A 13716-nucleotide genomic window follows, 5' to 3' on the forward strand; every position below is an offset into this window, starting at 1 on the left:
ATCTTTTTCTCTATTTTTATTTTTTTCAATAATCCTCACTGAATTCTGTTATAATCCTGGATAATTAAATATTCTTCTAATACAAGGTTTTCCAACTTTAAAACATTGCAATCTATTTTTGCCTTTCTCCTATAATAAGTAAAGAGAAATCTTAATCGTCAAAAAATTTCGAATTCGAAATTTTGACTAATCTCCACTTTTCAGACCTCCCTGGATTCGAAAAACGCATTTTTGGCATTATGTCTTTCTGTGACTGGAAAACATTTTGAGCTAGACAAATAAAAATTAGTACATGGACCTTGCACCAAATTTGTAGATTTTTGTCAAATTCGTTCTGAGGAAGTCGGTCAATCCGGCTACAAAATGAAGAAAACTAGATGAATATGATTCAATGCATAGATTTAAAATTTGTATTGTAGACACCTGTCAAATTTTGAGCCGCATCCAACTAGGGATTGATTATCTGTACCTTCAGAAACATGCAAACGCGATCATTCAAACACACAATGACACAATGAATGAGAACATATCAAATTTTTATTTTAATAAAGCTTTGACACAAAAACATAATTTATAATTACACAAAACTATTGATATAAAATGCAAATTAAATTTTCGGATATTATTCACCGCATGTAAGGGATTAATCGCCAAATAACTCGCCAAGGATTCAATTTCTTGCTAAATTCAATAAAAATGCTAAATTCATGCCGAAGTTTAATATTGTAACATTCCCCGTTTCCCAGTACTGATAAGACATTTACAGCCAGCTGTGTCGTCGCTGTTAAATACTAAACTCCTCGAAATAGCCAGATGGTGGATCTTTTCACCTGGGTGGTCTCGCATCTGTTCATTAGCGACTACAGTGAAGACCACATGTGGAATTCCTCGTCCAAGAGGTATTGATAGTACCTTCAAAGAGAAAGGGGTATCCAAACATCTGGATGCTAAATGGTTCACATTGTGAAAGGACTACGATAACTCCGTGTTCCAGAATAGTCAGTCGTGAAAGGTGCGTCACACAAAGGACCTTCCCATGACCGACTGGCGCCGCTGAGAGAGCATATTACTGAATCCCGATTGGCCGAAAGAGAGCTCAAATGACCAATGTAAATTAAGAGGCGGAGATTGTCGCCGAAATAAAGTGCGGAGATTTTTTTTAGAAGAGAGAAGAAACGAATTGCAGGCGGACTGTTGGACTACCCCACGAGTTCGGAGTCCGAGAACCAACTGAGTTTCAAGAAAATCTTCGACTTAGACTGTTGTATCTCCTTCTACAGGTGTAAATAACTATTTATTTAACCAAGATTAGAACAAATTGTTCTTTTGTATATATAGGGCTGTAAAATAAAGAATTGTCTGGAAATTCTGCTTCGTTATTTGATCAGTCTAGATCAAGACATTACAATATTAAGTATTGTACGCCAATGCCATGCAAAGCGTTCTCTAAAATAGCACTTTTTATTAGAGGGTATGCGAGAAAGTTTTGCTGGTAACACGCCCTTTGGTTATTATATATATATAGCCTATTTGTTGTTTTAAAATTTAACATTACGAGACTAATTAATATTTTAATTAATTTAATTGGTGATTTTAATATATATTTTTTTCTGTCGCAGGTTTATGGAGAGAAGGACAGTGATGGCTTCTTTTATGGCGAAATCAACGGACGTGTGGGTTATGTTCCTTATAAAATGGTTACCGAGATTCCTTTAGATGAAGAGGAAACAGCTCGGCATTTAATGAATGAAGGTGTTCCGCCCCGACATCATCATTCTGGTAATACCTTTTACTTCTTTGGATTATGAGAATTTGTAATAAAAATGCATTGCTGTTTTATCTCTTGGAATGTTTGTTATTTGTATTACAATAAAATGCAATTTAGTGCAAAAAAAAGGAAAGACCTGTAACTTTGGAACGGAAGGGGGGGGGGCAAAAGATTTTTTTAAAATTTCAGGGTTACTTTGTGCTTTCGTTTGATTTATCAGATCCTGTATTCGAGCTTATTCAAATTAAAATGAATTATCACTTAAATTTTAGATATTATTCTTAAGATTTTTTTAAGTTTTCAAATTTTGTGGCAGATCAGAGGGGGTCATTTTTACTTTCTCGTGTACAAAGTATAGAGAAAATGTTTCAATCGTCAAACCGCGTCTTCACGCTTTAGAGACCTTCATGAGTTCCAAAAACACATTTTTAAGCCTATCTGTAACAAAGATAATTCAAAAACGCTTTGAGCTGAATGGATGAAATACAGTACATGATCTTCAGATAAAATCTATATATTTTTATCAAATTTTGAGCAAAATCCGTGCATTGGAAGTCCGTCTATCCGAATATAAGTTAACACATTAATTACGAAAACGAACATAGTTGGATGGATAAAATTCGGTACACTTATATAACATCTGTAATATATACACTTGTCGAATTTTTAGCGTGTGCAAGTTAGAGGTTCGAACTTGCAACGTTAGGGTTCATAGCCGAGTAACAAAGCCACTAGACAAAAGTGTACACTCCTTTCCGCAGGTTGTTATCTGGCTTATGAAGTTACCACCACAATACTCCCCTACCAGTGAGTCTGTGGAGCTTATCGCTCCAGTTATGACGAGCAACGAACGTGATTATTGCGCCAGGCGTTATGGCGAGCGACGAACGTTGTTATCGCGCCAAGCGTTATGGCAAGCGACGGCGAGCGTGTGTGAGTGGTTGCTACCGGTAGATGGAGCCACGACAGCTGAACGAAGGATGCGTTTGTTCAGAACCAGGGTCACCAATGTGCGAGTTTGAAGTTCGAACTCGCAACATTAGGGTTCATAGCCGAGTAATCAAGCCACTAGACAAAAGTGTACACTCCTCTCAGGAGGTTGTTATCTGGCTTATGAAGTTACCTCCACAAGCGAAATCTAACAAAGGGTTGACCGTATGTCGACCAGTACTTTTAGAAACAATTGAAGTTCTGCATCAAATTTTTGTTTCTAGGAATCTTTGTTTCTTCTTTGCCAGGGATTGCCAAAGTTTAATATTTTGTACCTTGCCATTTTTTGCCATTATAAAGTACATCAATGCCATTTTTGTAATTATTGTATATGTTGTACACCATGTAGCTATTTCACACCAATGAATTTTTCTGTTAAGAAAAACACGTCTAAAACATTAAATTGATTTTCAAATACTATTAATCTTAAGTCAGGGATTAAATTATGCAAAAATGCTCCTTCACATCAAGGTTTAATATTTTATTTATTGTACTCAAGGTGTTAATACATTTATTATAGTGTATGAGAGGAAGTTTTGGGGGGGTCCTTGCACTTCTGCAGGTTTTTCTTTTTATATTTGGTTGACTGACATATAGTTATTTAGATTTAATTTATATAGTTTTGCATTTTTGTTTACAATTACTTTTGATTTTTTTTCACTCATTATTCAAAAACTAACTTGAAAAGCAACCACTATTAAATGTCTTGTTATTTTAGCTTATAAGGATAACTGTTGCTTAAAAAAAATTAGGTTGGGATTTAATTAAAATAATATATGATTCCTGAAGCTATGAAGGAAAATGGTGGGAATTTCATTGCTTAAGAGCCCTTTTAGAGTTTAATCTGGCTTTAAATAATAAATACTTTTATGATAATTTGCAAATTTGTCCATTGTCAACTTAAAGTTATGAATGGAAAAAATTCCCAATAGAAATTGGAATTTTGGCATAAAAAAAAAAAAAAATGATTTTTTGGAAGGGGGTCAGGGGAAAAGTGGATTTTCTTTTCCTATTCAAGTCATTAGAAGAAAAGATCTCTAATATTGTTTTCTTCTTTATTAATTATTTATCTTGTCATCAATCAAACTTAGACAGAAAAGAAAAAAATGATATACATAGTCTGCCAAAGTATTACACACATTAATGTTCCACAAGTAATTCCAATGAATCACTAGAAACATTGGTGTATTGTCTAGAATGCCGATCTACTAAGAAAGCAAAATACAAAAAAAAAAAAAAAAAAAAGACTGCTGTAGCATTTATTACACTCTTGAAGGTATTCATTATAAAAATAATCGTATATTTTAGTCTGTTTCAATATATTGGAAATTAGAATCCTGCAATCTCAAACAGCAATTTAATCTAAAGTTTTATCATTTTTAACTAATACATTTTGAAAGAAGAAAAGACAGAAGTGGAAACTTAGCATAATTGACTTTTTTTATGATCTTATTATTAAATTGATAATTATCCTGTTATAATAAATAAATTTCTAGTTCTTTAAATTTTTAATTGTTATGTTTGTTGTTCATATGTTTATTTTTTTACAAAATAACATCAGCTTGTAAACATGCAAATGATTCTAGATTACGTAAATAATAGAGAGAATAAAATGTGCTGTACTGTATGACAAATTTAGTAGTTTTTAGTAAATAAGTATTTAAGATAATAATTTTCGAAATTAAAGTTTTTTTTATTTTTTTTCGAAATAACCACTTATTTAGAAAATATTGAATAGAAACTTAAGTTTTAAAACAGTATTTAATAAATATTCTTACACAAAAATTAATTGTGCATTTTCAAATTATTTTACATAGGTGGTGCACCTAGTGATCCATGGTCAGTATATCCTGTTAAGAAACTAGTAGCTCTTTATGACTATGACCCACAAGAGCTATCGCCTAATGTAGATGCTGAGGTAAAGCTTTGAATGCATATTCTTATTTTTTTAAATATATATTTATTAAAATTTTTAATTTATTTTCATTATTTGTTTATTCATGTCATATCTGCAATCTTTTTAAGATCTTTTAATTCCCATGCCTAACTTGAAATTTCTTTCTGGAACAATACACACACAAAAAAAAATGTCCACGATGGATTTTTAGAATTTTTATAGCAGAATTAGGAACAATTACATTAATTTTTAGAAAAAAAATATTTTTCACAGTTTTAAAAGGGAATATTTTTAAAATAATATAATATATTCACTGTTAAAAATTGTTCAAGCTTTATAACTCCTTTACTTTTTAATCTATCAGAAATTACATAAATATATAAAATTTATGACTGAATTGCATAATTTTATTATAATTTAACAATGACAATAAATTTGAACCTTATTGTATCATACACATATATAAATACACAAAATGAAATTAATTGATTTATCTAGTGAATATTTGATTTTATATTCTATTGAAATGTTACTTTTAGTTATTAATAAATACTACCTATTCAGTCATAAAGACTTATAAATTTATTTCTATATTCAAAATTTAACAAAGTGCTTTATAAGACATTTGTTTCAATCCAACCTGTTGCTAACACAATAAATTGAAATTAAATTTGAATGAATAAAAACACATCATTATTTTTTTCTTTTTCATTTGCTCACTTTTATTGTGGACGAAATGTTAACTGCGGACAACTTGTGACTTTACAGCAGGTGAATACTTCTTATGTTCAAGAATAAATAACATTTGCATGGGGATTTGCACTGAAATTTTTATATTACCTGAATACATGCACCAATTATTTCTTTAATCTACGTAGCTGTGGTTTTATATCTGCTGTTTGGTTTTAATATACTAACCAATGCATTCTTAGTAAACTTTAGCAGCAGTAACATGCATATATTTAAATAATAACTTCAAGCTTTGTTTTTTATTAATCTGGCATGAATTATATTTTGTAGTATTTCATTGCAAATGCATGCCTGCTAAGATAAACTTTTCTAGAAACCACATTTCTATGGCAACTTGAGATAGAATGAAATCTGAATTTGGTTTGCAAAATTTTACTTTATATGGATATTCTGTTATTGAATGAGCAGTTGTGATATGTTGTAAATAATTTTTCAGAGGCATGTAACAATCATGAATATATACAAAATTAATAAATATAAAATGCAGATTTAATTCTCTTTCATCGATTTAAATACCTGATTTCTTAGTTTGTTTCCAGCGAGAATGGAATGAACTCAAAATTGCAATTATATGATATAACTTTTGACATTTCATGTATCTGCATGCTGTAATGTTAAAATGCCTTTTTCCGCTTGCAAAAAAACTGATTCCAAAATTAATTCGTCACTGTATTCTTTACATATGTTAATTATAATCATAGGCTTCTTAATATCTAGATAACCACATCTGAGCCAATTATTTGGGACCACTTTTCTCAGTACTTTATTCATAGTCTAGAAATTATTACAGAATCCATATTTAATATAGCAACTAATTTACTATTGTATTATCATTATATCAGTGGCTTAGTTTCGATTAATATCTGAGATCCAACATTCATTTTTTTTATCCACTCCTTTAGTCCCTTCAATAACTTTGGTTTTTATAAATCTAAAGAAAAGGAAAATATTATCCTTGTCCCAGTGACCTCCCCCCCCCCCTGCAGCTGTAATGATCTGACAATAAAGTTCTAACTACAGAGATGGAGACTCCCAATTTCAGAATTTAAAGATCCACTATGTACATGGGCCTATGCAAGTCATATCTAATGTCACTGGCCAAACATCCAGCTAGTATGGTTTAAAAATTTGAATAGAGGCAAGTCAACACAGGTCATCGTGCTGATTCAAATGAGATATTCCTTATTTATTATGGTTCAAAAATTACTATCCCACTTTTTTTTTGTTTGGTTTCCAGATTGAATATTAATCTAATCAGCAGTGAATTTCTAGTTAGGAGATATAGCCCCTCTCAGCCTAGTGACTCTAGGCTGAGAGAGGGCCACAAACAGGTCTTTTTAAAAAATATACTTTCCTTGTTGTTGAATAAATAAACTTAAAAAAATTACAAATTCTATGAATGATACAATATTAATAATTTATCAAGAATAATTGTTCAGTTTCTTATATGTCCCATTACACTCAGTAATATATAAGTGTCATTTTCTGCTTTAGTAATATAGTGCACAAAATTGGATGTTGGGTAGTCTGAACTTATTATTGTTAAATAAACAAATATATATTCACAAAATTAAAAAATATATTTAAAAAATCTAAAATAAATAATTAGCATGTGCAAAAATATGCTGAAATGTGGAACTAAATTTACCACCTTGTTAATAGAGGAATCTCATAAAAAGCACTATTTAAAGCTGCAAAATATCTGCATCTGTCAGAGAATTTAACTGCACAAAACTACTCATTCTCATTCATTCAATGTGAAAATAAAATAGCTTTAAAATCAGATAACTGTATTCAAAATTTTTAAAGAGCATACCATTGTGAATGATTTCTCATTAAAAGATACTTTATACATTTGGACAATGAATTTCTAATGATAGAAAACCATTCTATAAATACTATATATTAATGAAATTTCATATACTATACTATATTTTAATGAAATTTCAAAAGACCTTTTACCTTTTCTGCCATCTACCAATGTGGATGATTGTGGGCCCCATAACATGCTTGATTCACTTTTTCTATATCGTACTCATTAAAATGGTGAGATAACTCTGGAAGTAATAGGCATCAGGTTCATAGTAGGGCATTCTGTCTAGTTATAATGCAATAACTCTATAGATATGCTGCATACATTTTAACAGATACATATATTCATTATTTGAATTCACATTTTTAACCTCATTTGGGATACACTGATAATATTCTTGTGAAATTCCATCATGAATTTGAAATTCATCATGGTTGTGTTGGCTCAAAAAATCAAATGCAATAATGCACTTCATCTGCTTTAGTCATTTTAAACTCTTTCACTCTTGAATTTCAATACTTTGAAAGCAATATGAATTTTTTAAAAATAATTGCAGACAAAAGTGCTATTTAGTGGAATTAAGTATTAGTAAAAAGACTCCAAAATCTGATTTGTAGAAATGATGCATCTTAACTTGCATGTAGTGCCAATTTTGCATTATGCATGATATATTTCAAAGTTTCAAATATTTCTATAATGGTATAATCCTCTGTCAATGATAAAATAGTTCTAAATACTATAATAAATGCTGGATTATAGTACTAAACTATATCTATCCTTGATAATATACTATTAAGTGTACAATATATAGATAGATATGATACTATGTTTATCATAGATAATATAGTTCTAAATACTATCCTGGAAATCTAAATAGGATTTTAACTTGTAATGGTAGATTACAAATCTGAAAAATTTATGCTGGAGGAATATTTTAGGATATTTTATGATTTTCTATTACATATTCCTTTTCATTTAGATATGCTATTTACTTAAGTAAATATAACAAAAAATGCTTAACTTTTTATGAAACCGTTCTTTTTTTAAAATTATATTTTTTACAAGGATTCATGCAAAAAATGATTTGTGCAGTTCAAAAAATTTTAAATTTTTAAAATGCTACTTTGCTTATTCATTATCTTTTACCATCTGAAAAATTAATTAATAACATAATACCAAAAGAAGATTCCAATGATTTAATATTAGATTCATAACTTCAGTCACTGCATTTTTACAGATGGAGTTAGCTTTCAGAACAGGAGATGTTATTTATGTGTATGGAGATGCTGATGAAGATGGTTTCTACATGGGTGAACTAAATGGGGAAAGAGGTCTGGTTCCTTCCAATTTTCTTACAGAAGCTCCTCCAGATTTCAGAGACCCTAGACTAGCACAGCCGAACAGAAGTGGAGGTAGCTATCCGAAAGGTAACATAATCTTTGATTACTGTGAACATATAGACTATATCTCTGTTTATTTGTTGTGGATGATGTGACACAACAGCCGAATTACATTGTAATGCACTATTGTCTTTTACATTTTAATTTAGAACAAATATATTATGCAGAAGTACATAAATTTCAGGTTTACATACTTGATTAAATTCACGATAGAAATCAAATTTCCTCCTTATTCGTGCGAATCGAATGAGGTCCTTGATTCTTATAAGACAATAATTCACCTGATGTCGACATCTTTTTTCTTCATTTCTTATTATATTTCTTATCATTAGTTCTTATTATATAGTTCATTTGACGAATTTTGATAGAGTTGGTTTGAATGTCAACCTTTCTTTTTTAATTTCTTAAAATTTTAGTTTGGCAAATTTTATAGCTTAGCAAAAAATAAAAAAAGAAAGAAAGAAAGAAAATGCACTTTGGCGAGGCAGCTTTCGTTTTCTTGTTTTATTCAAACTTCTTCTCTATCAGGATCATAAAATTTCTTTCAAGCTAATACTGATAAAGCTCTTAAGGATAATTCAATGAGCTGTGAATATGGACAGCTTTCCAAAAAAATTTATATTCCATTAACTGTTTTGTTTCTGTTAAGATATGCTAGTATGGATAATTCAAATTCGAATCTTATGTTTGAAGGGTCAAACAAAAAGCCATTCTCATTAAAATGTCTTACTGGCCATTCTGATCTAGCAAAATACATAGGTAGTTAAGAGTCGAATCATAGAATTACAAGTTCTTACTTCCAGCTTCTTGCAATCTATTTATGAACTTGTTCATATTTACAATCCCAGATTTATTTGACAATTTTTAAATTTCTCCAAGAATACCGAGATAATTGGTTTTGTGGCTATTTTTAGACTGCTCCAAGTTTGCTAAGCTCTATTTTACCTAAAATGACAAGATGAATGCCTTCTGGGATGTATTTGGCAATTCTCAGATTACGCCAAGATTGCCAACAATCGCCACGCTTGAGCCTGTTTGGCATTTTTTTGGCGATTTTCAGACTTCTGATTTTTAAAAGTATCAAAGATATTGCTCGAAATTTTGATTCTGAGAACCGGATAAATTATTACTGAGATACGTATAATAAAAAAATTAATTTATGATTTTTTCAGAAATTTCCATTATTATTAAAAAGATATCATTTACACCAGTTAATCTGGGAATAAATTGAATTTATGTTGACAAAAAGGATCAGCACATTAATATGTAATTGAATTAGGGTTATTTTGTTTTATAGAAAGATATTATTTTGCCTGATCTGATTTTGTTCATAATCGAATCACGATAATAATCTTTATTCTGGCTTTAAACTAGAATGTATCTGAATTCATCTGCTTCAAGATATATAATAGGAGATAGTGAAGCATCTGTCAAATTCTGCAGTTATTCATTTCTTATGGTACATAACTTTAGTCTTGCCTCTCTTCTTTTACTATATGTTTCCATGCATTAATGAATTAATGTATGTAAATTATAAAAAAAAATCATCCAAAATGATTACATTATCTACAAACTCGCATCCTCTCTTGCTTGACAATCTTGAAGTTTTTAAATTATTATTTTCTCATATACGAGATATACAAAGAGAAAGTTGTATAATCATTAATAGTTCCATTTGATAAATCTAAATGTTTCAGATCTGCCCTAGATTAGAAACACATTTTTGAAATTATATCCTTTTATTTCTGAACCCAATAACTTAAAAACACTTTAAGCTAGTTGCATGAAATTTTGTATGTAGTTTTCACACCAAATGTGCAGATTTCTGTCAAGTTCTGAAGAAAATCTATACTCATGAAATTTGTCTGTCCGAGAACAAGTAAACCCAATAACTACGAAAGGTAAAGAGCTAGATAGATAAAATTTAGTACACTGTTTTAGCATCTAAACAGTAGATCTGAGCCAAATTTTGAACTAAATCCTCTGTTTGCTGACCATCTGTCGATCTGTACATTCCACTCATATAAACGCAATGATTTTGATAAATAATATTGGACATATGATTTTTTTTCTAAAGCTATATTTTTATGTTTAATTTTGGATTCATTAGTCGAAGGAAAAAAAAAAGACATCTAAAATGCATACAGTGTTTTTTTAAACTAAAGTACGAAGTACAAAGCGCTCATAAGCAAAACTCTGAATATTCATCGTGTTCATGGCTTTGCTGAAAATCAGCACTTTTTATGCAAGTGCAAGAGTGGTAATATTTTTATTATGAACTAGTTCGTCTTTATATTTATTTCTAGTAAAATCATTCTCATATAACTGATTTGATGAGACCATATTTATGCTTCTATCTAATTATTAGACATTAAAGTCGTATTATTTTAGTTGAGTTGTAGTTGATTTCTCCTTATTGTGCACATGAACTCTGCTCATGTAAACCCGTCCGTGACATCATAGGTCTATTAAAAATGTAAATGTACAATTCACACCTTGTAGTGTACATTGTATTGTAAATTTCGAGATATCATGATGTAACTTTTTTCAAACGTCTCGTAAACTACACAGATATTGAAGAAAATGCTTTTTTTTTAACTTTCAACAATGTGAGAAAATCACGTGATGAAAAAATAAAAACGCTTTGCATTTCAGGTCAACAATGTTGTTGGAAATCAAACATTTAAAAAGAATGCCGAAACGCGGCAAACATTCACACAACTATTAAATCAACATCATTTAAAAAAAATTTTTGTAACTGTGTACATTTTATTATTGCGTGATTATAATTTCGAAAGTTATCGCTAAAAACGCCAAAATTTGGCCTAATTTTTAATTAATTGCAACAAAAAATCGCTGCCAAGTGCACATTCCCATATTCCAAGGTATACATGTACCAAATTTGGTAGCTTTAGATCAAACAGTCTGACCTGTAGAAAGCCACCACATACAAACACATTTGTCCGAGTTTGAGATTCGAACTCGCAACGTTAGGGTTCATAGCCGAGTAACAAAGCCACTAGACAAAAGTGTACGCTCGTGTCCGGAAGTTGTTATCTGGCTTATGATGTTACCACCACAATAATCCCCCACCAGTGAGTCGGTAGAGTTTATCGCTCCAGTTATGACGAGCGACGAACGTTGTTATCGCGCCAAGCGTTATGGCAGGCGACGGCGAGCGTGTGTGAGGGGTTGCTTCCGGTAGATGGAGCCACGACAGCTGAATGAAGGATGCGGTTGTTCAGAACCAGGGTCACCAATGTGAAAGTTGAGGTTCGAACTCGCAACGTTAGGGTTCGTAGCCGCGTAACAAAGCCACTAGACAAAAGTGTACACTCTTCTCCGGAAGTTGTTATCTGGCTTATGATGTTACCACCACACATTCATCTTAATTATTAGATTACACAAGAAAGTTTCTGAAAAACAACATTTCTCTTTTATTTCGTCTAATTTCTTTCTTTCCTTGCAGAATCTCGAGATAGTAGTCAGTACCAACGAGGCTCAGGGAGTGCGCATTATTCATCTTCCAGATCTTCTAAAGAACACATGCCTTCAGATAAAACCAGGTATTCCGATAGACCCAGCACAGACCGTACTTACGACAGATCTGGTGGCCACCCATCAGATCGCGATAGGGGACAATACAATAGCTCAGGCCGATCAGGACAGCACTGGTAGCAAGAATCATCTTTTTACATCCCCGCTTACTAACTAACAACCCTCTTTAAAAGCCAGGGAATCAACTGTTAAGTGTATTATAAAACCTGTTCTTCCGCCTGCAGTGTGTCTGTCTGTATGTCTGTTGATCTGATATATGGAACCATATTGTCTCCTCTTGTGTGTCTGAATCATATCGTCAAAAGATTGATGCACTGGAACTTAAACTAAATTATTTGGTTTCCTTGCTAGAGAAATTGAATGATGTTGTTCTCACTGCCAATTTAAGCTTTTGTTCATCAATCTTTAAAACTGCTGCTTTCTGAAGTGTTTAAGAATGTTAACATTATTCTGATTGTTTGTGATGGATGGATGGATGTCCTTCTAGTCAGTTGCTTGGGTTACTTTCAATTTATTGGACCAATTTTATTTATTTTGACCCATTCTTTATGTTAAGTTTCTAACCCGTAATGCCTTCTTGGTGTAATTTGGCATGAGTAAAAGTATGATTGCTTAATTTATACACTGGACTGGCAATTCATTTAATGAAGATTTCTAATTTAGTGCGTAAAAAATTTATTTATATGACTCTCATATTTATTATTACTTTTCCCCCACAATGGGATTATTTGTATTGGCTATGAAGTCTTTGCAAGACTTTTTTTTTATTTTTTTGTACTTTTCCATTAGCTGGACAATAGCCAAAATGCACAAACAATTGAGATAAAAATTATATTGATAAAACCTTTTATGTGGTAAATTTTTGTTATGTGGTGCATTTGCACCCATTTGGCGAAAACTGCTTTTATGGAAGAGTATCACGTCCAAAATGGCAACTGTTGTCAAGTTAATGGAAAAGTGACGATTTTTTGTAGTGATGACTGCTGTTTTCTTTTACATGCAATTAAACATTGCATGCTTATTAAGAAAATGAGTTAAAACTCTCCTCGGTCTTAACCGCCATCTTCTATTTTCTAATATATCATTAAAATGTTCTAATTTTTTTTAATCGCAAATAATTTTGAAAAATTGATTGTTTACTTTATATTAATATAACTAATATCCTTGCCAAAATAATTTATATATGTTAGAAGTGGACTTAAAGAATATTTAGGTGATTTAATTCTTTTGTATTAATTTTAAAGCTTATCATTGGTTCAACTATTTCTCAATATTTTTTTTTATTTATTATCGAAAAACTTATTATTTTATATTACTTAACTTTACATTACTTAAATAATATAAAATTATTTCTTAATCATTTGGAATTGTCATAGTTATTCAGATTTTTTGTTATTTTTATTAAAAATTTCAAATCGATAGCATCAAACAAAGTTTCTAAACCGAAGAAGGGTGTGTTCGGTTTGATGCTAGTTCTTGTTTCTTCATAATAAATTTATGGATAAGAAAGAAAAATTATAATTTGTTCCATTTTTTAAAA

The 13716-nt window shown here is 30.8% G+C and overlaps 1 protein-coding gene across 5 annotated transcripts in view; it reads left to right on the plus strand.

Moving 5' to 3' along the window:
• Nucleotides 1–13480, plus strand: part of LOC129957204 (RIMS-binding protein 2-like) — a 388720-nt gene extending 375240 nt beyond the window's left edge. For 3 of the 5 annotated variants that reach the window (XM_056069422.1, XM_056069421.1, XM_056069423.1), the window contains 4 exons: nucleotides 1620–1779; nucleotides 4576–4676; nucleotides 8456–8645; nucleotides 12088–13480. In XM_056069422.1, coding sequence (XP_055925397.1) covers nucleotides 1620–1779; nucleotides 4576–4676; nucleotides 8456–8645; nucleotides 12088–12296 — 660 coding nt within the window. In that variant the 3' untranslated portion in view covers nucleotides 12297–13480. The remainder of the gene's footprint in view (nucleotides 1–1619; nucleotides 1780–4575; nucleotides 4677–8455; nucleotides 8646–12087) is intronic. The other 2 variants (XM_056069425.1, XM_056069424.1) reach the window with 1 other exon arrangement.
• The last annotated feature ends 236 nt before the right edge of the window (nucleotides 13481–13716 follow it).

The sequence above is a fragment of the Argiope bruennichi genome, chromosome 11, assembly GCF_947563725.1.
Source record: "Argiope bruennichi chromosome 11, qqArgBrue1.1, whole genome shotgun sequence".
NCBI lineage: Eukaryota > Metazoa > Arthropoda > Arachnida > Araneae > Araneidae > Argiope > Argiope bruennichi.